General features: G+C 53.5%; 1 protein-coding gene across 1 annotated transcript in view; it reads right to left on the reverse strand.

Moving 5' to 3' along the window:
* ankrd40 (ankyrin repeat domain 40) overlaps positions 1-27,342 on the reverse strand; it is a 77,885-nt gene extending 50,543 nt beyond the window's left edge. Inside the window, exons 1-4 of the mRNA XM_063030692.1 lie at positions 27,154-27,342; positions 16,409-16,557; positions 13,910-14,170; positions 13,268-13,449 (exon numbers count right to left, since the gene is read on the reverse strand). Coding sequence (XP_062886762.1) covers positions 13,268-13,449; positions 13,910-14,170; positions 16,409-16,557; positions 27,154-27,284 — 723 coding nt within the window. The 5' untranslated portion in view covers positions 27,285-27,342. The remainder of the gene's footprint in view (positions 1-13,267; positions 13,450-13,909; positions 14,171-16,408; positions 16,558-27,153) is intronic.
* Positions 27,343-27,817: the final 475 nt, after the last annotated feature.

The raw sequence follows: 27,817 nt of genomic DNA on the forward strand, positions 1-27,817 counted from the left end.
TGTCACGGTGAGGGGTGTGGGGTGTGTCAGTGTTTACAGTGAGGGGTGTGGGGTGTGTCAGTGTCATGGTGAGGGGTGTGGGGTGTGTCAGTGTCACAGTGAGGGGTGTGGGGTGTGTCAGTGATACAGTGAGGAGTGTGGGGTGTGTCAGTGATACAGTGAGGAGTGTGGGGGTGTCAGTGATACAGTGAGGAGTGTGGGGGTGTCAGTGATACAGTGAGGGGTGTGGGGTGTGTCAGTGTCACAGTGAGGGGTGTGGGGTGTGTCGGTGATACAGTGAGGAGTGTGGGGTGTGTCAGTGATACAGTGAGGGGTGTGGGGTGTGTCAGTGATACAGTGAGGGGTGTGGGGTGTGTCAGTGTCATGGTGAGGGGTGTGGGGTATGTCAGTGTTTACAGTGAGGGGTGTGGGGTGTGTCAGTGATACAGTGAGGGGTGTGGGGTGTGTCAGTGTCACGGTGAGGGGTGTGGGGTGTGTCAGTGATACAGTGAGGGATGTGGGGTGTGTCAGTGTTTACAGTGAGGGGTGTGGGGTGTGTTTGTGATACAGTGAGAGGTGTGGGGTGTGTCGGTGATACAGTGAGGGGTGTGGGGTGTGTCAGTGTCATGGTGAGGGGTGTGGGGTGTGTCAGTGATACAGTGAGGGGTGTGGGGTGTGTCAGTGATACAGTGAATGGTGTGGGGTGTGTCAGTGTCATGGTGAGGGGTGTGGGGTGTGTCAGTGTCACAGTGAGGGGTGTGGGGTGTGTCGGTGATACAGTGAGGGGTGTGGGGTGTGTCAGTGATACAGTGAGGGGTGTGGGGTGTGTCAGTGAAACAGTGAGGGGTGTGGGGTGTGTCAGTGATACAGTGAGGGGTGTGGGGTGTGTCAGTGATACAGTGAGGGGTGTGGGGTGTGTCAGTGTCAGGGTGAGGGGTGTGGGGTGTGTCAGTGTCACAGTGAGGGTGTGGGGTGTGTCAGTGATACAGTGAGGGGTGTGGGGTGTGTCAGTGTCACAGTGAGGGGTGTGGGGTGTGTCAGTGATACAGTGAGGGGTGTGGGGTGTGTCAGTGTTACAGTGAGGGGTGTGGGGTGTGTCAGTGTCATGGTGAGGGGTGTGGGGTGTGTCAGTGTCATGGTGAGGGGTGTGGGGTGTGTCAGTGATACAGTGAGGGGTGTGGGGTGTGTCGGTGATACAGTGAGGGGTGTGGGGTGTGTCAGTGTCACAGTGAGGGGTGTGGGGTGTGTCAGTGTCATGGTGAGGGGTGTGGGGTGTGTCAGTGATACAGTGAGGGGTGTGGGGTGTGTCAGTGATACAGTGAGGGGTGTGGGGTGTGTCAGTGTTTGCAGTGAGGGGTGTGGGGTGTGTCAGTGATACAGTGAGGGGTGTGGGGTGTGTCAGTGTCACAGTGAGGGGTGTGGGGTGTGTCAGTGTCACAGTGAGGGGTGTGGGGTGTGTCAGTGTCACAGTGAGGGGTGTGGGGTGTGTCAGTGTCACAGTGAGGGGTGTGGGGTGTGTCAGTGTCACAGTGAGGGGTGTGGGGTGTGTCAGTGTCACAGTGAGGGGTGTGGGGTGTGTCAGTGATACAGTGAGGGGTGTGGGGTGTGTCAGTGTCACAGTGAGGGGTGTGGGGTGTGTCAGTGTCACAGTGAGGGGTGTGGGGTGTGTCAGTGATACAGTGAGGGGTGTGGGGTGTGTCAGTGATACAGTGAGGGGTGTGGGGTGTGTCAGTGTTTACAGTGAGGGGTGTGGGGTGTGTCAGTGATACAGTGAGGGGTGTGGGGTGTGTCAGTGTCACAGTGAGGGGTGTGGGGTGTGTCAGTGTCACAGTGAGGGGTGTGGGGTGTGTCAGTGTCACAGTGAGGGGTGTGGGGTGTGTCAGTGTTTACAGTGAGGGGTGTGGGGTGTGTCAGTGTCATGGTGAGGGGTGTGGGGTGTGTCAGTGTCACAGTGAGGGGTGTGGGGTGTGTCAGTGTCACAGTGAGGGGTGTGGGGGGTGTCAGTGTCATGGTGAGGGGTGTGGGGTGTGTCAGTGTCACAGTGAGGGGTGTGGGGTGTGTCAGTGTCACAGTGAGGGGTGTGGGGTGTGTCAGTGATACAGTGAGGGGTGTGGGGTGTGTTTGTGATACAGTGAGGGGTGTGGGGTGTGTCAGTGTCACAGTGAGGGGTGTGGGGTGTGTCAGTGTCACAGTGAGGGTGTGGGGTGTGTCAGTGTTTACAGTGAGGGGTGTGGGGTGTGTCGGTGATACAGTGAGGAGTGTGGGGTGTGTCAGTGATACAGTGAGGGGTGTGGGGTGTGTCAGTGTCACACTGAGGGGTGTGGGGTGTGTCAGTGTTTACAGTGAGGGGTGTGGGGTGTGTCAGTGTCACAGTGAGGGGTGTGGGGTGTGTCAGTGTCACAGTGAGGGTGTGGGGTGTGTCAGTGATACAGTGAGGGGTGTGGGGTGTGTCAGTGTTTACAGTGAGGGGTGTGGGGTGTGTTTGTGATACAGTGAGGGGTGTGGGGTGTTAGTGTCACGGTGAGGGGTGTGGGGTGTGTCAGTGTCATGGTGAGGGGTGTGGGGTGTGTCAGTGATACAGTGAGGGGTGTGGGGTGTGTCAGTGTTTACAGTGAGGGGTGTGGGGTGTGTCAGTGATACAGTGAGGGGTGTGGGGTGTGTCAGTGTCACAGTGAGGGGTGTGGGGTGTGTCAGTGTCATGGTGAGGGGTGTGGGGTGTGTCAGTGATACAGTGAGGGGTGTGGGGTGTGTCAGTGTCATGGTGAGGGGTGTGGGGTGTGTCGGTGTCACAGTGAGGGGTGTGGGGTGTGTCAGTATCACAGTGAGGGGTGTGGGGTGTGTCAGTGTTTACAGTGAGGGGTGTGGGGTGTGTCAGTGTCATGGTGAGGGGTGTGGGGTGTGTCAGTGTTTACAGTGAGGGGTGTGGGGTGTGTCAGTGTCACAGTGAGGGGTGTGGGGTGTGTCAGTGTTTACAGTGAGGGGTGTGGGGTGTGTCAGTATCACAGTGAGGGCTGTGGGGTGTGTCAGTGTTTACAGTGAGGGGTGTGGGGTGTCAGTATCACAGTGAGGGGTGTGGGGTGTGTCAGTGTCACAGTGAGGGGTGTGGGGTGTGTCGGTGTCACAGTGAGGGGTGTGGGGGGTGTCAGTGTCACAGTGAGGGGTGTGGGGTGTGTCAGTGATACAGTGAGGGGTGTGGGGTGTGTCAGTGATACAGTGAGGGGTGTGGGGTGTGTCAGTGTCATGGTGAGGGGTGTGGGGTGTGTCGGTGATACAGTGAGGGGTGTGGGGTGTGTCGGTGATACAGTGAGTGGTGTGGGGTGTCAGTGTCACAGTGAGGAGTGTGGGGTGTGTCAGTGATACAGTGAGGGGTGTGGGCTGTGTCGGTGTCACAGTGAGGGTGTGGGGTGTGTCAGTGTTTACAGTGAGGGGTGTGGGGTGTGTCAGTGTCACAGTGAGGGGTGTGGGGTGTGTCAGTGTCACAGTGAGGGGTGTGGGGTGTGTCGGTGATACAGTGAGTGGTGTGGGGTGTCAGTGTCACAGTGAGGAGTGTGGGGTGTGTCAGTGATACAGTGAGGGGTGTGGGGTGTGTCAGTGTTTACAGTGAGGGGTGAGGGCTGTGTCGGTGTCACAGTGAGGGTGTGGGGTGTGTCAGTGTTTACAGTGAGGGGTGTGGGGTGTGTCAGTGTCACAGTGAGGGGTGTGGGCTGTGTCAGTGTCACAGTGAGGGGTGTGGGGTTTGTCAGTATCACAGTGAGGGCTGTGGGGTGTGTCAGTGTTTACAGTGAGGGCTGTGGGGTGTGTCAGTGTTTACAGTGAGGGGTGTGGGGTGTGTCAGTGTCATGGTGAGGGGTGTGGGGTGTGTCAGTGATACAGTGAGGGATGTGGGGTGTGTCAGTGTCATGGTGAGGGGTGTGGGGTGTGTCGGTGATACAGTGAGGGGTGTGGGGTGTGTCAGTGTCACAGTGAGGGGTGTGGGGTGTGTCAGTGTCACAGTGAGGAATGTGGGGTGTGTCGGTGATACAGTGAGGGGTGTGGGGTGTGTCAGTGTCACAGTGAGGGGTGTGGGGTGTGTCAGTGTCACAGTGAGGAGTGTGGGGTGTGTCAGTGTTACAGTGAGGGGTGTGGGGTGTGTCAGTGTCACAGTGAGGGGTGTGGGGTGTGTCAGTGTTACAGTGAGGGGTGTGGGGTGTGTCAGTGTCATGGTGAGGGGTGTGGGGTGTGTTGGTGATACAGTGAGGGGTGAGGGGTGTGTCGGTGTCACAGTGAGGGGTGTGGGGTGTGTCGGTGTTTACAGTGAGGGGTGTGGGGTGTGTCAGTGTTTACAGTGAGGGGTGTGGGGTGTGTCAGTGTCATGGTGAGGGGTGTGGGGTGTGTCAGTGATACAGTGAGGGATGTGGGGTGTGTCAGTGTCATGGTGAGGGGTGTGGGGTGTGTCGGTGATACAGTGAGGGGTGTGGGGTGTGTCAGTGTCACAGTGAGGGGTGTGGGGTGTGTCAGTGTCACAGTGAGGAGTGTGGGGTGTGTCAGTGTTACAGTGAGGGGTGTGGGGTGTGTCAGTGTCACAGTGAGGGGTGTGGGGTGTGTCAGTGTTACAGTGAGGGGTGTGGGGTGTGTCAGTGTCACAGTGAGGGGTGTGGGGTGTGTCAGTGTTTACAGTGAGGGGTGAGGGGTGTGTCGGTGTCACAGTGAGGGGTGAGGGGTGTGTCAGTGATACAGTGAGGAGTGTGGGGTGTGTCAATGTCACGATGAGGGATGTGGGGTGTGTCAGTGTTTACAGTGAGGGGTGTGGGGTGTGTCGGTGATACAGTGAGGGGTGTGGGGTGTGTCAGTGTCACAGTGAGGGGTGTGGGGTGTGTCAGTGTCATGGTGAGGGATGTGGGGTGTGTCAGTGTTTACAGTGAGGGGTGTGGGGTGTGTCAGTGTCACAGTGAGGGGTGTGGGGTGTGTCAGTGTCACAGTGAGGGGTGTGGGGTGTGTCAGTGTTTACAGTGAGGGGTGTGGGGTGTGTCAGTGTCATGGTGAGGGGTGTGGGGTGTGTCAGTGATACAGTGAGGGATGTGGGGTGTGTCAGTGTCATGGTGAGGGGTGTGGGGTGTGTCGGTGATACAGTGAGGGGTGTGGGGTGTGTCAGTGTCACAGTGAGGGGTGTGGGGTGTGTCAGTGTCACAGTGAGGAGTGTGGGGTGTGTCAGTGTTACAGTGAGGGGTGTGGGGTGTGTCAGTGTCACAGTGAGGGGTGTGGGGTGTGTCAGTGTTACAGTGAGGGGTGTGGGGTGTGTCAGTGTCACAGTGAGGGGTGTGGGGTGTGTTGGTGATACAGTGAGGGGTGAGGGGTGTGTCGGTGTCACAGTGAGGGGTGAGGGGTGTGTCAGTGATACAGTGAGGAGTGTGGGGTGTGTCAATGTCACGATGAGGGATGTGGGGTGTGTCAGTGTTTACAGTGAGGGGTGTGGGGTGTGTCGGTGATACAGTGAGGGGTGTGGGGTGTGTCAGTGTCACAGTGAGGGGTGTGGGGTGTGTCAGTGTCACAGTGAGGGGTGTGGGGTGTGTCAGTGTCATGGTGAGGGATGTGGGGTGTGTCAGTGTTTACAGTGAGGGGTGTGGGGTGTGTCAGTGTCACAGTGAGGGGTGTGGGGTGTGTCAGTGTCAGGGTGAGGGGTGTGGGGTGTGTTTGTGATACACTGAGGGGTGTGGGGTGTGTCGGTGATACAGTGAGGGGTGTGGGGTGTGTCAGTGTCACAGTGAGGGGTGTGGGGTGTGTCAGTGTCATGGTGAGGGATGTGGGGTGTGTCAGTGTTTACAGTGAGGGGTGTGGGGTGTGTCAGTGTCACAGTGAGGGGTGTGGGGTGTGTCAGTGTCACAGTGAGGGGTGTGGGGTGTGTTTGTGATACACTGAGGGGTGTGGGGTGTGTCGGTGATACAGTGAGGGGTGTGGGGTGTGTCACTGTCACAGTGAGGGGTGTGGGGTGTGTCGGTGATACAGTGAGGGGTGTGGGGTGTGTCACTGTCACAGTGAGGGGTGTGGGGTGTCAGTGTCACAGTGAGGGGTGTGGGGTGTGTCAGTGTCATGGTGAGGGGTGTGGGGTGTGTCAGTGTCACAGTGAGGGGTGTGGGGTGTGTCAGTCATACAGTGAGGGGTGTGGGGTGTGTCAGTGTCATGGTGAGGGGTGTGGGGTGTGTCGGTGATACAGTGAGGGGTGTGGGGGGTGTCAGTGTCACAGTGAGGGGTGTGGGGTGTGTCGGTGATACAGTGAGGGGTGTGGGGTGTGTCAGTGTTTACAGTGAAGGGTGTGGGGTGTGTCAGTGTCACAGTGAGGGGTGTGGGGTGTGTCGGTGATACAGTGAGGGGTGTGGGGTGTGTCAGTGTTTACAGTGAAGGGTGTGGGGTGTGTCAGTGTTTACAGTGAGGGGTGTGGGGTGTGTCAGTGTCATGGTGAGGGGTGTGGGGTGTGTCAGTGTCACAGTGAAGGGTGTGGGGTGTGTCAGTGTCACAGTGAGGGGTGTGGGGTGTGTCGGTGATACAGTGAGGGGTGTGGGGTGTGTCAGTGTTTACAGTGAAGGGTGTGGGGTGTGTCAGTGTTTACAGTGAGGGGTGTGGGGTGTGTCAGTGTCATGGTGAGGGGTGTGGGGTGTGTCAGTGTCACAGTGAGGGGTGTGGGGTGTGTCAGTGATACAGTGAGGAGTGTGGAGTGTGTCAGTGTCACAGTGAGGGGTGTGGGGTGTGTCGGTGATACAGTGAGGAGTGTGGAGTGTGTCAGTGTCACAGTGAGGGGTGTGGGGTGTGTCGGTGTCACAGTGAGGGGTGTGGGGTGTGTCAGTGTCACAGTGAGGGGTGTGGGGTGTGTCAGTGATACAGTGAGGGGTGTGGGGTGTGTCAGTGTCATGGTGAGGGGTGTGGGGTGTGTCAGTGTCACAGTGAGGGGTGTGGGGTGTGTCAGTGTTTACAGTGAGGGGTGTGGGGTGTGTCGGTGATACAGTGAGGGGTGTGGGGTGTGTCAGTGTCATGGTGAGGGGTGTGGGGTGTGTCAGTGTATACAGTGAGGGGTGTGGGGTGTGTCAGTGTCATGGTGAGGGGTGTGGGGTGTGTCAGTGTTTACAGTGAGGGGTGTGGGGTGTGTCAGTGTCACAGTGAGGGGTGTGGGCTGTGTCGGTGATACAGTGAGGGGTGTGGGGTGTGTCAGTGTTTACAGTGAGGGGTGTGGGGTGTGTCAGTGATACAGTGAGGGGTGTGGGGTGTGTCAGTGTCACAGTGAGGGGTGTGGGGCGTGTCAGTGTTTACAGTGAGGGGTGTGGGGTGTGTCAGTGTCATGGTGAGGGGTGTGGGGTGTGTCAGTGTATACAGTGAGGGGTGTGGGGTGTGTCAGTGTCATGGTGAGGGATGTGGGGTGTGTCAGTGTTTACAGTGAGGGGTGTGGGGTGTGTCAGTGTCACAGTGAGGGGTGTGGGGTGTGTCAGTGTCACAGTGAGGGGTGTGGGGTGTGTTTGTGATACACTGAGGGGTGTGGGGTGTGTCGGTGATACAGTGAGGGGTGTGGGGTGTGTCACTGTCACAGTGAGGGGTGTGGGGTGTGTCGGTGATACAGTGAGGGGTGTGGGGTGTGTCAGTGTCACAGTGAGGGGTGTGGGGTGTGTCTGTGTCACAGTGAGGGGTGTGGGGTGTGTCAGTGTCATGGTGAGGGGTGTGGGGTGTGTCAGTGTCACAGTGAGGGGTGTGGGGTGTGTCAGTCATACAGTGAGGGGTGTGGGGTGTGTCAGTGTCATGGTGAGGGGTGTGGGGTGTGTCGGTGATACAGTGAGGGGTGTGGGGGGTGTCAGTGTCACAGTGAGGGGTGTGGGGTGTGTCGGTGATACAGTGAGGGGTGTGGGGTGTGTCAGTGTTTACAGTGAAGGGTGTGGGGTGTGTCAGTGTCACAGTGAGGGGTGTGGGGTGTGTCGGTGATACAGTGAGGGGTGTGGGGTGTGTCAGTGTTTACAGTGAGGGGTGTGGGGTGTGTCAGTGTTTACAGTGAGGGGTGTGGGGTGTGTCAGTGTCATGGTGAGGGGTGTGGGGTGTGTCAGTGTCACAGTGAAGGGTGTGGGGTGTGTCAGTGTCACAGTGAGGGGTGTGGGGTGTGTCGGTGATACAGTGAGGGGTGTGGGGTGTGTCAGTGTTTACAGTGAAGGGTGTGGGGTGTGTCAGTGTTTACAGTGAGGGGTGTGGGGTGTGTCAGTGTCATGGTGAGGGGTGTGGGGTGTGTCAGTGTCACAGTGAGGGGTGTGGGGTGTGTCAGTGATACAGTGAGGAGTGTGGGGTGTGTCAGTGTCACAGTGAGGGGTGTGGGGTGTGTCGGTGATACAGTGAGGAGTGTGGAGTGTGTCAGTGTCACAGTGAGGGGTGTGGGGTGTGTCGGTGTCACAGTGAGGGGTGTGGGGTGTGTCAGTGTCACAGTGAGGGGTGTGGGGTGTGTCAGTGATACAGTGAGGGGTGTGGGGTGTGTCAGTGTCATGGTGAGGGGTGTGGGGTGTGTCAGTGTCACAGTGAGGGGTGTGGGGTGTGTCAGTGTTTACAGTGAGGGGTGTGGGGTGTGTCGGTGATACAGTGAGGGGTGTGGGGTGTGTCAGTGTCATGGTGAGGGGTGTGGGGTGTGTCAGTGTATACAGTGAGGGGTGTGGGGTGTGTCAGTGTCATGGTGAGGGGTGTGGGGTGTGTCAGTGTTTACAGTGAGGGGTGTGGGGTGTGTCAGTGTCACAGTGAGGGGTGTAGGGTGTGTCGGTGATACAGTGAGGGGTGTGGGGTGTGTCAGTGTTTAGAGTGAGGGGTGTGGGGTGTGTCAGTGATACAGTGAGGGGTGTGGGGTGTCTCAGTGTCACAGTGAGCGGTGTGGGGCGTGTCAGTGTTTACAGTGAGGGGTGTGGGGTGTGTCAGTGTCATGGTGAGGGGTGTGGGGTGTGTCAGTGTATACAGTGAGGGGTGTGGGGTGTGTCAGTGTCATGGTGAGGGGTGTGGGGTGTGTCAGTGTTTACAGTGAGGGGTGTGGGGTGTGTCAGTGTCACAGTGAGGGGTGTGGGGTGTGTCGGTGATACAGTGAGGGGTGTGGGGTGTGTCGGTGATACAGTGAGGGGTGTGGGGTGTGTCAGTGTCATGGTGAGGGGTGTGGGGTGTGTCAGTGATACAGTGAGGGGTGTGGGGTGTGTCAGTGTCACAGTGACGGGTGTGGGGGTGTCAGTGTCACAGTGAGGGGTGTGGGGTGTGTCAGTGTTTACAGTGAGGGGTGTGGGGTGTGTCAGTGTCACAGTGAGGGTGTGGGGTCTGTCAGTGATACAGTGAGGGGTGTGGGGTGTGTCAGTGTTTACAGTGAGGGGTGTGGGGTGTGTCGGTGATACAGTGAGGGGTGTGGGGTGTGTCAGTGTTTACAGTGAGGGGTGTGGGGTGTGTCGGTGATACAGTGAGGGGTGTGGGGTGTGTCAGTGTCACAGTGAGGGGTGTGGGGTGTGTCAGTGTCACAGTGAGGGGTGTGGGGTGTGTCAGTGATACAGTGAGAGGTGTGGGTTGTGTCAGTGTCACAGTGAACGGTGTGGGGTGTGTCGGTGATACAGTGAGGGGTGTGGGGTGTGTCAGTGTCACGGTGAGGAGTGTGGGGAGTGTCAGTGTCATCGTGATGGGTGTGGGGTGTTTCAGTGATACAGTGAGGGGTGTGGGCTGTGTCAGTATCACAGTGAGGGCTGTGGGGTGTGTCAGTGTTTACAGTGAGGGGTGTGGGTTGTGTCAGTGTCACGGTGAGGGGTGTGGGGTGTGTCAGTGTCACAGTGAGGGGTGTGGGGTGTGTCAGTGATACAGTGAGGGGTGTGGGGTGTGTCAGTGTCACAGTGAGGGGTGTGGGGTGTGTCGGTGTCACAGTGAGGGGTGTGGGGTGTGTCAGTGATACAGTGAGGGGTGTGGGGTGTGTCAGTGTTTACAGTGTGGGGTGTGTCAGTGTCACAGTGAGGGGTGTGGGGTGTGTCGGTGATACAGTGAGGAGTGTGGGGTGTGTCAGTGTCACAGTGAGGGGTGTGGGGTGTGTCAGTGATACAGTGAGGGTAAGGGGTGTGTCAGTGTCACAGTGAGGGCTGTGGGGTGTGTCAGTGTCACGGTGAGGGGTGTGGGGTGTGTCAGTGTCTTCGTGAGTGGTGTGGGGTGTGTCAGTGTTTACAGTGAGGGGTGTGGGGTGTGTCAGTGATACAGTGAGGGGTGTGGGGTGTGTCGGTGATACAGTGAGGAGTGTGGAGTGTGTCAGTGATACAGTGACGGGTGTGGGGTGTGTTGGGGTCACGGTGAGGGGTGTGGGGTGTGTCGGTGTCACGGTGAGGAGTGTGGGGTGTGTCAGTGATACAGTGAGGGTGTGGGGTGTGTCAGTGTTTACAGTGAGGGGTGTGGGGTGTGTCAGTGTCACAGTGAGGGGTGTGGGGTGTGTCGGTGATACAGTGAGGAGTGTGGAGTGTGTCAGTGATACAGTGAGGGGTGTGGGGTGTGTTGGGGTCACGGTGAGGGGTGTGGGGTGTGTCGGTGTCACGGTGAGGAGTGTGCGGTGTGTCAGTGATACAGTGAGGGGTGTGGGGTGTGTCGGTGTCACAGTGAGGGGTGTGGGGTGTGTCAGTGATACAGTGAGGGGAGTGGGGTGTGTCAGTGTCACAGTGAACGGTGTGGGGTGTGTCGGTGATACAGTGAGGAGTGTGGGGTGTGTCAGTGATACAGTGAGGGGTGTGGGGTGTGTCACTGTCACAGTGAGGGGTGTGGGGTGTGTTAGTGTTTACAGTGAGGGGTGTGGGGTGTGTTAGTGTTTACAGTGAGGGGTGTGGGGTGTGTCGGTGATACAGTGAGGGGTGTGGGGTGTGTCAGTGTTTACAGTGAGGGGTGTGGGGTGTGTCAGTGATACAGTGAGGGGTGTGGGGTGTGTCAGTGTCACGGTGAGGGGTGTGGGGTGTCAGTGTCATGGTGAGGGGTGTGGGGTGTGTCAGTGTCACAGTGAGGGGTGTGGGGTGTGTCAGTGATACAGTGAGGGGTGTCGCCTGTGTCAGTGTCACAGTGAGGGGTGTGGGGTGTGTCAGTGATACAGTGAGGGTGAGGGGTGTGTCAGTGTCACAGTGAGGGCTGTGGGGTGTGTCAGTGTCACGGTGAGGGGTGTGGGGTGTGTCAGTGTCTTCGTGAGGGGTGTGGGGTGTGTCAGTGTCACAGTGAGGGGTGTGGGGTGTGTCAGTGATACAGTGAGGGGTGTGGGGTGTGTCGGTGATACAGTGAGGAGTGTGGAGTGTGTCAGTGATACAGTGACGGGTGTGGGGTGTGTTGGGGTCACGGTGAGGGGTGTGGGGTGTGTCGGTGTCACGGTGAGGAGTGTGGGGTGTGTCAGTGATACAGTGAGGGTGTGGGCTGTGTCAGTGTTTACAGTGAGGGGTGTGGGGTGTGTCAGTGTCACAGTGAGGGGTGTGGGGTGTGTCGGTGATACAGTGAGGAGTGTGGGGTGTGTCAGTGATACAGTGAGGGGTGTGGGGTGTGTTGGGGTCACGGTGAGGGGTGTGGGGTGTGTCGGTGTCACGGTGAGGAGTGTGGGGTGTGTCAGTGATACAGTGAGGGGTGTGGGGTGTGTCGGTGTCACAGTGAGGGGTGTGGGGTGTGTCAGTGATACAGTGAGGGGAGTGGGGTGTGTCAGTGTCACAGTGAACGGTTGTGGGGTGTGTCGGTGATACAGTGAGGAGTGTGGGGTGTGTCAGTGATACAGTGAGAGGTGTGGGGTGTGTCACTGTCACAGTGAGGGGTGTGGGGTGTGTCGGTGATACAGTGAGGGGTGTGGGGTGTGTCAGTGTTTACAGTGAGGGGTGTGGGGTGTGTCAGTGATACAGTGAGGGGTGTGGGGTGTGTCAGTGTCACGGTGAGGGGTGTGGGGTGTGTCAGTGTCATGGTGAGGGGTGTGGGGTGTGTCAGTGTCACAGTGAGGGGTGTGGGGTGTGTCAGTGATACAGTGAGGGGTGTCGGCTGTGTCAGTGTCACAGTGAGGAGTGTGGGGTGTGTCAGTGATACAGTGAGGGGTGTGGGGTGTGTCAGTGATACAGTGAGGGGTGTGGGGTGTTAGTGTCACGGTGAGGGGTGTGGGGTGTGTCAGTGTCATGGTGAGGGGTGTGGGGTGTGTTAGTGTTTACAGTGAAGGGTGTGGGGTGTGTCAGTGTCATGGTGAGGGGTGTGGGGTGTGTTAGTGTTTACAGTGAGGGGTGTGGGGTGTGTCAGTGTCATGGTGAGGGGTGTGGGGTGTGTTAGTGTTTACAGTGAGGGGTGTGGGGTGTGTCAAAGTCACAGTGAGGGGTGTGGGGTGTGTCTGTGATACAGTGAGGGGTGTGGGGTGTGTCAGTGATACAGTGAGGGGTGTGGGGTGTGTCAGTGTCACAGTGAGGGGTGTGGGGTGTGTCAGTGATACAGTGAGGGGTGTGGGGTGTGTCGGTGTCACAGTGAGGGGTGTGGGGTGTGTCAGTGTTTACAGTGAGGGGTGTGGGGTGTGTCAGTGTCACAGTGAGGGGTGTGGGGTGTGTCAGTGTCACAGTGAACGGTGTGGGGTGTGTCAGTGTCACAGTGAACGGTGTGGGGTGTGTCGGTGATACAGTGAGGGGTGTGGGGTGTGTCAGTGTCACAGTGAATGGTGTGGGGTGTGTCAGTGTTTACAGTGAGGGGTGTGGGGTGTGTCAGTGATACAGTGAGGGGTGTGGGGTGTGTCAGTGATACAGTGAGGGGTGTGGGGTGTGTCAGTGTCACGGTGAGGGGTGTGGGGGGTGTCAGTGTCACGGTGAGGGGTGTGGGGTGTGTCAGTGTTTACAGTGAGGGGTGTGGGGTGTGTCAGTGTTTACAGTGAGGAGTGTGGGGTGTGTCAGTGTCATGCTGAGGGGGGTGGGGTGTGTCAGTGTCACAGTGAGGGTGTGGGGTGTGTCAGTGTTTACAGTGAGTGGTGTGGGCTGTGTCGGTGTCACAGTGAGGGGGTGGGATGTGTACCTGTGAGTGACAGGTCTGGGGTGTGGCGTGTCACATTGAGGGTGTGCGGTGTGTCCGTGGGAGTGAGGGGTGGGGGGTCTGTGTCCGTGTGAGTGAGGGATGGGGGGGTCTGTGTCCGTGTGAGTGAGAGATGGGGGGGTCTGTGTCCGTGTGAGTGAGGGATGGGGGGGTCTGTGTCCGTGTGAGTTAGGGATGGGGGGGTCTGTGTCCGTGTGAGTGAGGGATGGGGGGGTCTGTGTCCGTGTGAGTGAGGGATGGGGGGGGTCTGTGTCAGGCCGCACCATTCTGCTCTCCACAGTACCTTCCTCAGCAGTGTGTTGGGAAGTTTTCGGATCCTCTCCACTCTCTCTGGGCCAATTCCCAGCTCCTGGCAGGTGACCCTGAGCAGTACCTGGTACGTCAGCTCCCTGCGATCCAGCTCCACCTCGATGAAGTCGTTATGCTCGGCCGCCGGGTTGTACAGTCGAACTTTCAACACCAGCTCTGTGGGGACGAGGTGACAGAGTGTCCATGGCATCTGCTGCGGGTGTGACCGCGGGTCACGCTGAAGGGATCGGGGCCGGCAAGTGGAACTGCGGCTGTCGGGGGAGATCGAGGCCGGCTGGTGGGCTCTCGGCCAGCAGGGCAGATCGTGGCCGGTGGGTGAGAATGGGACCAACAGCAAGTGGGCTTCGCAGATGGTACAGATGGTACCTGTGGTTCCTGTGCCCAGGGCAGCTGGGGCAGAGGAGGCCAGTGCCAGAGGTGAATGGTACAGCAACCTGTCACTGTGATTCCAGGCATTCAATGTGAGATGCAGCCAACTCACACAAGTCTCCAGAAAGCAGAGAGAACCTCCGTCCCTGACCCCAGCTCACGCCTTCGCTCCCTCCTGCTTCCTCGCTGCCCCTGTACCTCACCTCCCCACCTCCTACGTCTTGCTCCCCACCCTGACCCTGCTTACCTTGCTCATTTTCAGGCAGTGCTCCCATCCAGAAGAGCGGCTGGGACTGGGCAGGGTTTGCTGCCGCCACGAATGCTGGTGGAGGGTAGGTGACGGTGGGGACCGGCTGCGTGTGGGCAGTGCGAGCCGGTGAACCGCTGCCCGGGCTGGAGATGTAGCCCCTCCGGCTCTCCAGGACTGGAAGGGGTGGGTTAGCCAGGTAGTTGGGAACGATTGGGAGCTCTGAACGTCCATTCACCGCCGGCCCTGGGTCCTCATCCACTGTGGGGGGAGAACACTGCAGTGAGAACCTTTCACACAGCACACACATCCCCCCACATTGCCCTACTTCAGCTAGGCTTGGGAGCGATGGGGGGAGAGCGAGATGGGGTGGGGGGGGCTGCAGGCAGAGCAAACGGTGACCAATAAACCTGGGAATTTGGGCCAGGGGAGATTCAGGTGGATGAGTGGAATAGGAACACTGTCTCATTCTGCCCTGCAGAGCTGACGTATAGTTAGAATGACAATAAAGTTTTTTGAATCTTTGAATCTTTGGATAGGATTAGTGGACAGTGATAGGCTGTTGATTTGAGTGTAAAATCAGAGTCATAGATTTCAACAGCATAAAAACAGACCATTCAGCCCATCTAGTCTGTGCTGAACTGTTATTCTGTCTCGTCCCATTGACCCACACCTGGACCATAGCCCTCCATATCCTTCCCATCCATATGCTTGTCCACAGTTCTCTTAAATGTTGAAATCAAACCCACATCTACCACCTCACTCTTGCCACCCTCTGTGAAGTCGTTCCTCCTCATGGTCCCCTTAAACATTTCACCTTTCACCCTGAACCTATGACTTCTCATTCTAGTCTCACCCACCTCAGTGGAAAAGCTTGCTTACATTTACCCCAGCTACAGGCAGAGAGAGCCGCACTCCCTGACCCCAGCCCACACTTTCATCTCCCCATCTCCTGCGTCTTGCTCCCCATCCTTTTCCTTGTTGTCTAACCTTTCCTGCGCTTGCTTGTATTGTGATAGAATCATCTATAGACTTGTGACTGTTCAGTGAATTTCCCGGTAACTGCAGTCTAGTTGAGAGGCCTGTGTGTCTCAGTGACCTGCAGAGCTGTGCTGGCTGGAGTCAGGGCTTTATGATGTGTCTCCTGGCAGGGTCACTGCACCAAACAGGTCAAAGGGCAGAGGCCAGACTGAGAGTGGTCCACCGGTCCTCCAGGCTCGGGGGCTAACAACCCTGACTGGTCAAACAAAACCGTGAGGGAAACAGCAATGACGAATCCTTCTACATGTTAGTACGACGGTATTCCTGAGTATCCACCCAGGACTTGCATGACTGACAGTAATGAAAACCGAAGGAAGCTACTGGGCACGATGAAGGAAATGGTAAACACCGACAGAGATGGGACAACCTTCATTGCTGCCCCAAATATCCTGAATGTCAGTAATGCACGTACTGGGTAGAAACTCAGGATACAATCGCGCTCAGCGTGCCGGGGTCGTTAGCCCTGAGCTGAACCCCCGGGCCTGCAACACTGATGGACCACGATTAGTCTATCCACAACATAACGTCTTGACTTTTGAACTCAACGCTTCGACTGATAAAACCAAGCATTCCATAATCCTTCTTAACCACCTTATCAACCTGTGTAGCTTTCAAGGAGCTATGAACTTGGATCCCAAGGTCCCCCTGCTCAGCAGCACAGTTAAAGATCTTGCCCTTAACAGTGTACTGTTACCCTGCATTTGCCCTACCGAGGTGCAACACCTCACATTTATCTGGGTTAAACTCCATCTGCCATCTCTCTGCCCACATCTGCACCTGATCAACATCGAGCTGTATTCTTTGCCAGTCTTCCACACTATCCACAAACTTACTAACTCACCCATCTACATTTTCATCCAGGTCATTTATATACATCACAAGCAGCAGAGATTCCAGCCCAGATCCCTGTGGAACACCACTAATTACAGACATCCCTTCAACCACAACCCTGTCTTCCTTGTGCAGGCCAGTTCTGAATCCACACAGCCAATTCGCTGCAAACTCCATGCATCTTAATCTTCTCGATTAGCCTCCCATCAAGGACTTTGTCAAGCGGCTTACTAAAATCCACATAGACACCATCCACAGCCCTACCCTCATCAATCTCTCTCATCACTTTGTCAAAAAACTCAATCAAGTTGGTAAGACACGACCTGTCGGGTACAAAGTCAAGCTGGCTCTCCCTAATTAGGCTGTGGGTTTTTCTCTTTCACTTTTCCCTTCTTTCTCTGTGCTTGTAACACTCAATAAACGGCTGTAACCTACAGGTTTTATGCCTCACTGCTGACTTCTGAACCTATGGATTGCAAAAACACCAGGATCCAACAGAGGAGTGGAGAATGGGTCAATGAACAGCGATGGGGGGGGGGGAGTTGGGCAGATGGGGAGTGGGATAGATACATTGTGGAGGGGGGAGAGGTGGCTGGCAATCAGACGCACTGAGAGTGGGACAGTTACCTCCTAACATTGCTTTGATCTCTGGTTTGGATGTGAGCTGGGCCGCACTTTCACCCCTGCTGGTGAGGATTCCACTGTCAGCCCCAGCATCCAGCAGGTCAGGCACGATGTGCTGGTGACCCCGCTTGCATGCCCAGTGTAAGCAGGTCCTGCAATCAACACAGCACAAGGTAGTTCAGTGTACAATCAGAGCGAGGCTTCAGGAGGTGGGGGACACAGTGGCAACAGCCCATCAGCAAATGTTGCCACACATTCTGGCGTCAAAATAGCATGCCCACGATGCTTGTTATAATAAGACATATATGAAACTAAGTGAGAACAAAAAGGGAGCATTCTACTTCCACCTCGGAGGAGACATAATACTGCAGTTTATAGTCGTCACTTCTAACAGGAACGAAACCTCTCAAAGCAAAAACAGGAGTTTTGGCCCCTGGACCGAGACTGGAGCCCACATCTAACTCAGAGCCACACTGAACCATTGCTGGCAACCACTTCAAATACAGAGACGCGGCCCCTGTGTTACAAATTACGCTGCTGAAAATGTCACCTGCTGATGGTGGAGAGGAAGAGTTTCTCCTTCGGAGGGCGATGAATCATTGGAATTCTTTCCCTCAGAGAGCCATGCAGGCACAGTCAGTGAATAAACTCAAGACCAAGACACAAGATCCTGATCCCCAAGCAGGGGGACAACTGCTGACAGTTCTTTTCCTCCCACAGAGGCTTCTTCACCAACCAAGTTCCTCCAGCAGATTGTTAGACCTTCAAGGTTGAGACTGACATGTCAAGGTTGTTAAGGCCAAGACAACTGGCTACTCTTGCTTCTTTCGTACATACCGACCACTAAAGGAGCCAGATATTTACTGCAGAGATATGAACAATGAACACTACTTCATTATTTCGTAACACTTACAAAATGCCAGAGGAACTCAGTAGGTCAGGAATAAACAATTGGTGTCTAGTTGACACCCTTCGTCAGGACTCAAAGTTGACAGTTTATTCCCCTCCATAGACGTTGCCTGACCTGCTGAGTTCCTTCGGCATTTTGTGTGTGATGATCCGGATTTCCAGTATCTGCAGAGTCCTGATGAAGGGTCTCGGCCTGAAAAATCGACTGTTTACTCTTTTCCATAGATGCTGCCTGGACTGCTGAGTTCCTCTTACATTTTGTGTGTGTGTTATCTGGAGAATCTCCTGTGTTTATGACTCACAGTTTTGCCTCCTTTTATACTAATTTTATATATTTTGTATCGTAACTTTTGCTCTTTTTTGCACTATTTATTGTTATACTGTATATTTCTTATTGTAATTTATGTGTAACACTCTACTGCTGCTGCAAAACAACAAATTTCATTAAATATGTCAATGTTGAGCCATTTTCAGTCCCTGGGTGTTAATATCTCTAAGGATCTATCCTGGACCCGAAATATCGATGCAGCTACAAAGAAGGAAGGCATGACAGAGGCTATATTTCATCAGGAGTTTGAGAAGATCTGGTACATCACCAAAGATACTCGCTATTTTCTACATGTGTACCGTGGACAGCATTTTAACTGGCTGCATCACCATCTGGTATTGTGGGGGGGCACTGCACAGGATTGAAAGAAGCTGTAGGAAGTTGTGAACTCAGTCAGCTCCATCATGGGCACTAGCCTCCATAGTATCCAGGACATCTCCAAGGAGCGATGCCTCAGAAAGGCAGCGTCCGTCATTAAGGACCTCCCTTCCACCCCATCACCCAGGTCATATCTTGTTCTCTTTGCCACCATCAGGAGGAGGTACAGAAGCCCGACAGCTCACACCTAACAATTCAGGAACAGCTTCTTCCCCTCTGCCATCCGATTTCTGAATAGACAATGAACCCATGAACACTACCTCACTACTTTTTTATTTCTCTTTTTGCACTATTTATTTAACTTTATATATACGTAGATATTCACTTACTGAAATCCATCCTTTTTCTCTGTTATTATGTATTGCATTGTACTGCTGCCACAAAGACAACAAACTTCATGACCGATGCTGGTGATACTAAACCTGATTCTGATTCTGGAGTGGCACGTAGAGTTGTGATTAGGTATCCAGTAGATGGCAATGTGAAGCTGAATATGAGATTCTGCTGCTTAACCTGCAGTAATATTGCTCGAAAGAAGCAGTCATGCACATTTGTAAAGAGGGTGCAGAGGGGTGTAGACCCAGCCATCTTCAGCACAGGCACAACCTCCCCCACCATTGAGACACAAACACAACATCCTGACGAAGGGTTCCGGCCTGAAACGTCGACTCATCGTTTCCATGGATGCTGCCCGACCTGCTGAGTTCCTCCAGCGTGTTGTGAGTGTTGCTTTGATCCCAGCATTCAGGACATTTCCAATAGGCCATGCCTCAAGAAGGCAGCACCCATCATTACGATGACAGCCTTGAGTGAGTGAGGGCTTCTCTCTCTGGAATGAACACAGATTTGATCTTAGAGCAGTAAAAATGTCAGCACGACGGCGTGGGCCAAAGGACCTGCACTCTTCTTTTAAAGACCCTCACCATCTGGGACACATCCTCTCCTCATTGTCACCATCTGGGACATGCCCTCTCCTCATTGTCACCATCTGGGACATGTCCTCTCCTCATTGTCACCATCTGGGACATGCCCTCTCCTCATTGTCACCATCTGGGACAGACCCTCTCCTCATTGTCACCATCTGGGACATGCCCTCCCCTCATTGTCACCATCTGGGACAGACCCTCTCCTCATTGTCACCATCTGGGACAGACCCTCTCCTCATTGTCACCATCTGGGACAGACCCTCTCCTCATTGTCACCATCTGGGACATGCCCTCTTCTCATTGTCACCATCTGGGACATGCCCTCTTCTCATTGTCACCATCTGGGACAGACCCTCTCCTCATTGTCACCATCTGGGACAGTCCCTCTCCTCATTGTCACCATCTGGGACAGACCCTCTCCTCATTGTCACTATTGGGGACATGCCCTCTCCTCATTGTCACCATCTGGGACATGTCCTCTCCTCATTGTCACCATCGGGACAGACCCTCTCCTCATTGTCACCATCTGGGACATGCCCTCTCCTCATTGTCACCATCTGGGACATGCCCTCTCCTCATTGTCACCATCTGGGACATGCCCTCTCCTCATTGTCACCATCTGGGACAGACCCTCTCCTCATTGTCACCATCTGGGACATGCCCTCTCCTCACTGTCACCATCTGGGACATGCCCTCTCCTCACTGTCACCATCTGGGACATGCCCTCTCCTCATTGTCACCATCTGGGACAGACCCTCTCCTCATTGACACCATTGGGGACATGCCCTCTCCTCATTGTCACCATCTGGGACAGACCCTCTCCTCATTGTCACCATCTGGGACAGACCCTCTCCTCATTGTCACCATCTGGGACATGCCCTCTTCTCATTGTCACCATCTGGGACATGCCCTCTCCTCATTGTCACCATCTGGGATATGCCCTCTCCTCATTGTCACCATCTGGGACATGCCCTCTCCTCATTGTCACCATCTGGGACAGACCCTCTCCTCATTGTCACCATCTGGGACAGACCCTCTCCTCATTGTCACCATCTGGGACAGACCCTCTCCTCATTGTCACTATTGGGGACACGCCCTCTCCTCATTGTCACCATCAGGGAGGAGATACACTCAACAATTCAGGGACAGCATCTTCCCCTCTGGCATAAGATTTCAGACAGTCCACAAACACAACTTTGTTATTCTACTTTTTTGCACTATGTATTTATTTCTGTAACATAGTAATTTTTAGGTCTTGTACTGCCACAAAACAACAAATCTTATCACGTTATAGGGATAAGTCTGGGAATTACAGTCCAGTGACTCTTTTGTAAGTGGTGGGCAAACGAATGGAGAGGATTCTTAGGGACAGGATATGCCTCAGGAGCCTGATTGAATTCTTTGAGGATGCGAGGAAACACCTTGATAAAGGTCGAACAGTGGATGTTGATTATATGGATTTTAGATTAGATTATGAAGACACGCAGTCCTCTTTTATTGTCATTTAGTAATGCATGCATTAAGATGTTTGAGGTAAGGTGTTTGATAAGGTTCACCATGCTAGGCTCATCCAGAAAGTCATGGGATCTAACAAAACTTTGCAGCATGACTTCAGAACTGGCTTGTTCACACTAGGCAGAAGATGGTTGTAAAGGGAGTGTATTCTTGCTGAAGGTCGGTGACCAGTGGTGTGACACAGGAATCTCTTCTAGGACCCCTGCTCTTTGTGATTTTTATAAGTAACTTGGATAAAGTTGTGGAGGGGTGGGTTAGTAAATTTGCAGGTAACACGAAGGTTGGAGGAGTTGTGGACAGTGTGGAAGGTTGTTGTAGGTTGACAGGACATTGATAGGATGCAGAGCTGGGCTGAGAGGTGGCAGATGGAGTTCAGCCCGGAAAAGTGTGAAGAGATTCATGTTGGAGGGTCAATTTGAAGGCACAATTCAGGGTTAATGGCAGGTTTCTAGGCAGTGTGGAGCAACTGACTGATCTTAGAATCCATGTCCATAGATCCCTCAAAGTTGCAGGAACCATCACAAATTCCCACAGCCCCTGATGACGCTGTGATTTCAGTCTCTGAGTCCGACAAGAGAGTACCCTTCAGGAGGGTGAACCCACGGAAAGCATCCAGCCCAGATGAGGTACCTTTCTGCGTACAGTATTAAAGATCTGGCTGGAGTGCTCACTGAGATCTTTGACCTCTCACTTCAGCACTCTCGAGGTACCCACCTGCTTCAAGCAGGCTTCAGTTATACCGGTGCCCAAGAAGAACGCGGTAACCTCCCTCAATGACTATCCTCCAGTAGCACTTACATCCACAGTGATGAAATTACTTAAGAGGTCAGTGATGAAACATATCAACACCTGCCTGAGAAATGACACAATAAGCTTCAAGACCTTGGCCTCAATACCACTGTGTGCAACTGAATTCTTGATTTCCTCATTTGCAGACCCCAGACAGTTTGAATTGGCAAAAGCATCTCCTGCACGATCTCCATCAGCACAGACTGTGTGCTTAGCCCACTGCTCTACTCGCTTTACACCTATGAGTGTGTGGCTAAGCACAGCTCCAATGTCACATTCAAGTTTGCTGACGACACCACTGTTGTTGGCCGAATCAAAGGAATGATGGATCAGCGTACAGGAGGGAGATTGGAAATCTGGTTGAGTGGTGCCACAACAACAACCTCTCACTCAATGTCAGCAAGACCAAGGAGCTGATTATGACTTCAGGGGAAGGAAACCGGGGGTCCATGAGCCAGTCCTCATCGGGGTATCGGGTGGAAAGAGTCAGCGATTATAAATTCGTCGGTGTTATTATTTCAGAGGACCTGTCCTGGGCACAGCACGCAAGTGCAATTATGAAGAAAGTACGGTAGTGACTCTACTTCCTCAGGAGTTTGCAAAGATTTGGCACGACATCTAAAACCTTGACAAACTTCTCTAGATGCGTGGTGGAGAGTATATTGACTGGCTGCATCAGAGCCTGGTATGGAAACACCAATGCCTTTGAATGGAAACTCCTATAAAAAATAGTGGGTATGGCCCAGTCCATCACAGGTAAACCCTCCCCACCACTGAGCCCACCTACACAGAGAGCTGCTGCAGGAAAGCAGCATCTATCATCAGGGATCCCACCACCCAGGCCAGGCTCTCTTCTTGCTGCTGCCATCAGGAAAGTGGCACAGGAGCCTCAGGACCCACACCACCAGCTTCAGGAACAGTTATTAGCTCTCAACCATCAGGAGCGTGAAATAGAGGAGATAACTTCACTCATCTTCACTTGCCCCATCACTGAACTGTTTCCACAACCCATGGACTCACTTTCAAGGACTCTTCATCTCATGCTCTCAATATCTATTGCTTATTTATTTATCATTATTTTTCTTTCTGTATTTGCAGAGTTTGTTTTCTTTTGCACACTTTTTGTGTCTGTCTTATGTGTGCCTTTCATTGACTCGATTGTGTTTCTTTGTAATTACGGTGAACAGCACAAGAAAATAAATCTCATTTTGTATATGCCGACACACATAGATATACTTTCAAAACAGATTTACTTTGAACTTTGTTCTATGTTTTATATGTCAGTGATAATAATAGCAGTTTCTAGAGATATGGATTCATGGATCCTGGTACGGATGTGCAGGTGGCTGGTTACAGACATTGTGACACTGCTAATTTACAGTTGGGCCGTTGGTATATTTTCACGCAAGCCAGAATGTTCAATAACCTATCCCTCAACGTCAGCAAGACAAAGGAATTGGTTGTTGACTTCAGAAGGAGTAGCAGACCGCACGACCCAATTTACACCGGTGGTGCGCAAGTGGAACAGGTCAAAAGCTTTAAGTTCCTCGGGGAACTTAATGACCTGACTTGGTCCAACCAAGCAGAGTTCACTGCCAAGAAGATCCACCAGTGCCTTTACTTCCTGAGAAAACTAAAGAAATTTGGCCTGTCCCCTAAAACCCTCACTAATTTTTATAGATGCACCGTAGAAAGCATTCTTCTAGGGTGCATCACAACCTGGTATGGAAGTTGTCCTGTTCAAGACCGAAAGAAGCTGCAGAAGATCGTGAACACAGCCCAGCACGTCACACAAAACAATCTTCCGTCCTTGGACTCACTTTACACCGCACGCTGTCGGAGCAGTGCTGTCAGGATAATCAAGGACACGACCCACACAGCCAACACACTTTTCATCCCTCTTCCCTCCGGGAGAAGGCTCAGGAGCTTGAAGACTCGTACGGCCAGATTTGAGAACAGCTTCTTTCCAACCGTGATAAGGCTGCTGAACGGGTCTGACCATACTCTCCAAATATCCGGACCCGCCTCTCGGTTTTTTTGCACTATATTACTTCCCATTTTTCTATTTTCTCTTTATGATTTATAATTTAAATTTTAATATTTACTAATTTTTAATATTTAATATTTGAAATCCAGGGGGTGGGAAGCGCAGAATCAAATATTGCTGCGATGATTGTATGTTCTAGTATCAATTGTTTGGCGACAATAAAGTATAAAGTACTAATTGATGTCATCTTCTGGAATGTACTGCTAAGCGGTAATGGGAAGAGGCAGGTTTTGTGGAGAGAAGGAACATGTAAACTGAACAGGGTGGGGTCAGAACCTGTGAACTGCTTTGGTAGAGAGGATTTTTAGAGGCACCAGTAGTGACCCAGTGAATCAGGGATCTGCAGGCGGCAGCGTTTGGTCAGTAAGTTACAGATCTGAGCAGCTGGTGTCTCAGCTAAATCACTCAGCATTGTCACCCAGCTTCTTCAGTCTCTGTCTCAGTGGTGTGGAGGGGCTCTCTGAGCTTAGGGAAGGACCTCAGTGGTATAATCTCTGCCCCAGTCTGCGGCCCAAACACTGCCCACTCCCCGACACCCACCACAGACCACTGATCCACTGTTGCACAATTCGGCAGCACCTCTGTAGTTTGTATAGCAGTTAGCGTGGCACTATTATAACTCGGGGTGTCAGGGTTCAGAGTTCAATTCTCACGTCATAAGACCATAAGACAAAGGAGCAGAAGTAGGCCATTCGGCCCATCGAATCTGCTCCACCATTTTATCATGAGCTGATCCATTTTATCCTATTTAGTCCCACTGCCCCGCCTTCTCACCATAACCTTTGATGCCCTGGCTACTCAGATACCTATCAATCTCTGCCTTAAAGACACCCAATGACTTGGCCTCCACTGCTGCCCGTGGCAACAAATTCCATAGATTCACCACCCTCTGACTAAAAAAATTTCTTCACATTTCTGTTCTGAATGGGCGCCCTTCGATCCTTAAGTCATGCCCTCTCGTACTAGATTCCCCCATCATGGGAAACAACTTTGCCACATCCACTCTGTCCATGCCTTTTAACATTCAAAATGTTTCTATGAGGTCTCCCCTCATTCTTCTAAACTCCAAGGAATACAGTCCAAGAGCGGACAAACGTTCCTCATATCTTAACCCTCTCATTCCTGGAATCATTCTAGTGAATCTTCTCTGTACCCTCTCCAACGTCAGCACATCCTTCCTTAAATAAGGAGACCAAAACTACCCACAGTACTCCAAGTGAGGTCTCACCAGCGCCTTATAGAGCCTCAACATCACATCCCTGCTCCTATACTCTATTCCTCTAGAAATGAATGCCAACATTGCATTCGCCTTCTTCACTACCGACTCAACCTGGAGGTTAACTTTAAGGGAATCCTGTACGAGGACTCCCAAGTCCCGTTGCATCTCAGAATTTTGAATTCTTTCCCCATTTAAATAATAGTCTGCCCGTTTATTTTTTCTGCCAAAGTGCATAACCATACACTTTCCAACATTGTACTTCATTTGCCACTTCTCTGCCCATTCTTCCAATCTATCCAAGTCTCTCTGCAGACTCTCCGTTTCCTCAGCACTACCGGCCCCTCCACCTATCTTCGTATCGTCAGCAAACTTAGCCACAAAGCCATCTATTCCATAATCCAAATCGTTGATGTACAATGTAAAAAGAAGCGGCCCCAACACTGATCCCTGTGGAACACCACTGGTAACCGGCAGCCAACCAGAATATGATCCCTTTATTCCCACTCTCTGTTTCCTGCCAATCAGCCAACGCTCTATCCACGTATGTAACTTTCCCGTAATTCCATGGGCTCTTATCTTGTTAAGCAGCCTCATGTGTGGCACCTTGTCAAAGGCCTTCTGAAAATCCAAATATACAACATCCACTGCATCTCCCTTGTCTAGCCTACTGGTAATTTCCTCAAAAAATTGTAATAGGTTTGTCAGGCAGGATTTTCCTTTAAGGAATCCATGCTGAGTTCTGCCTATCTTGTCATATGCCTCCAGGTGCTCTGTAACCTCATCCTTGACAATCGACTCCCCAACCACCGACGTCAAGCTAACAGGTCTATAATTTCCTTTTTGCTTCCTTGCCCCCTTCTTAAATAGCGGAGTGACATTTACAATCTTCCAGTCCTCCGGAACCATGCCAGAATCTATCGACTTTTGAAAGATCATCGCTAATGCCTCCGCAATCTCCACAGCTACTTCCTTCAGAACACAAGGGTGCATTCCATCTGCTCCAGGAGATTTATCGACCTTTAGCCTATTCAGCTTCCTGAGTACTTTCTCTGTCGTAATTGTGACTGCGCACACTTCTCTTCCCTGCCACCCTTGAGTGTCCGGTATCCTGCTGTCTTCCTCAGTGAAGACTGATGCAAAATACTCGTTCAGTTCCTCTGCCATCTCCTCACCTCCCATTACAATTTCTCCAGTATCATTTTCTATCGGTCCTATATCTACTCTCACCTGTCTTTTACTCTTTATATACTTGAAAAAACTTTTAGTATCCTCTTCGATATTATTTGCTAGTTTCCTTTCATAGTTAATCTTTTCTCTCTTAATGACCTTCTTGGTTTCCTTTTGTAAGGTTTTAAAGACTTCCCAATCCTCTGTCTTCCCACTAATTTTTGCTTCCTTGTATGCCCTCCCCTTAGCTTTAACTTTCGCTTTGACTTCTCTTGTCAACCACAGTTGCATCCTTTTTCCACTTGAAAATTTCTTCTTTTTTGGAATATACCTGTCTTGCACCTTCCTCACTTCTCGCATAAAGTCCAGCCACTGCTGCTCTGCTGTCTTTCCCGCCAGTGTCTCTTTCCAGTCAACTTTGGCCAGTTCCTCTCTCATGCCACTGTAATTTCCTTTACTCCACTGAAACACCGACATATCAGATTTCGGCTTCTCTTTTTCTAATTTCACAATGAACTCAATCATGTTATGATCACTGCCTCCTAAGGGTTCCTTCACCTCAATCTCTCCAATCACCTCCGGTTCATTACACAATACCCAATCCAGTACAGCCGATCCCCTAGTGGGCTCAACAACAAGCTGTTCTAAAAAGCCATCTCGCAGACATTCTACAAATTCTCTCTCTTGAGTCATCTGTAAGCAGCCCTCTGTACATCTTGCCCACGGAATGTGTGGGTTTCCTCGGATGCTCCAGTTTCCTCCTACAGTCCAGAGACATACCGGTAGGTTAATTGGTCATTGTAAATTGTCCCGTGATTAGGCTAGGGTTAAAGTGAGATTGCTGGGCAGTGTGGCTCAAAACGCCTACTCACACTGTATCTGTAAATGAGTGAAATTCCACATAATTCTCCCCCCCCCACCACATGTATGCAAGATCATCCCACCCACCTGCTAACACACACACACACACACACACACACACACACCCACCCACCCACACACACACCCTTCCCCGTACTCACCGCAGCACACAAGACTGCCCCAACATGACACACACAGACCCCACAGCCCTCTGCACACACAGGATGGACCCACGCTCACTAAGATTCTGTGCCCACACTGAACTTTCAAGAATCCCCCACCTCCACAGAGGCCCCAGAGCTCCTCTACACACACCCCCCACCTCAAAATTACCATCTCCAACACACAGCCTCTCGCCCTGCATACACAGACCCGACACCACCGCCCGACATTCATCCACAGGACACCCCAGCAGGCCCCACTCTCCCCCCGGTGCCGGCGGTACCGCCATCCCTACAGACGGCCTGGCCGTGCCTCCGGATTCCGGGAACCGACCTTCCCCTTCACCTCAGTCAAAGCTACAAACACCGCACCGCGGCCCTCGGCCCGGCCCGGCCCTCTTCCGAACTCCCTGCGGCCCCGGGGCGCCGCTTTCTCCGCCTCACCCACCAGCCATTGACGGGGTTCCGCCCGTTAACACGGGCCCCGCTGTCGAGCAGCCGCCGCACCGCCTCGGCGTCGCCGATACTGCAGGCCTCCCGCAGCCGCTCGTCCAGCTCCAGCTGCGGGTCGGCCGCCATCACTTCGCCGGCCCCCTGTTCGCTCGCTCCGCCCCGACTCCACTCAGCCTCCCCGATCTCCCGCCCCGTCCCTACCCCAGCCTCCCCGATCCCCCGCCCCGTCCCTACCCCAGCCTCCCCGATCCCCGCCCCGACTCGACCCCAGCCTCCCCGATCCCCACCCCATCCCTACCCCAGCCTCCCCGATCCCCACCCCATCCCTACCCCAGCCTCCCCAATCCCCACCCCAGCCTCCCCGATCTCCCGCCCCGTCCCTACCCCAGCCTCCCCGATCTCCCGCCCCGTCCCTACCACGGCCTCCCCGATCCCCACCCCAGCCTCCCCGTCTCTACCCCAGCCTCCCCGATCCCCACCCCAGCCTCCCCGATCTCCCGCCCCGTCCCTACCCCGGCCTCCCCGATCTCCCGCCCCGTCCCTACCCCAGCCTCCCCGATCTCCCGCCCCGTCCCTACCACGGCCTCCCCGATCTCCCGCCCCGTCCCTACCCCGGCCTCCCCGATCTCCCGCCCCGTCCCTACCCCGGCCTCCCCGAT

The sequence above is a fragment of the Mobula hypostoma genome, chromosome 22 (assembly GCF_963921235.1).
Source record: "Mobula hypostoma chromosome 22, sMobHyp1.1, whole genome shotgun sequence".
Classification (NCBI taxonomy): domain Eukaryota; kingdom Metazoa; phylum Chordata; class Chondrichthyes; order Myliobatiformes; family Myliobatidae; genus Mobula; species Mobula hypostoma.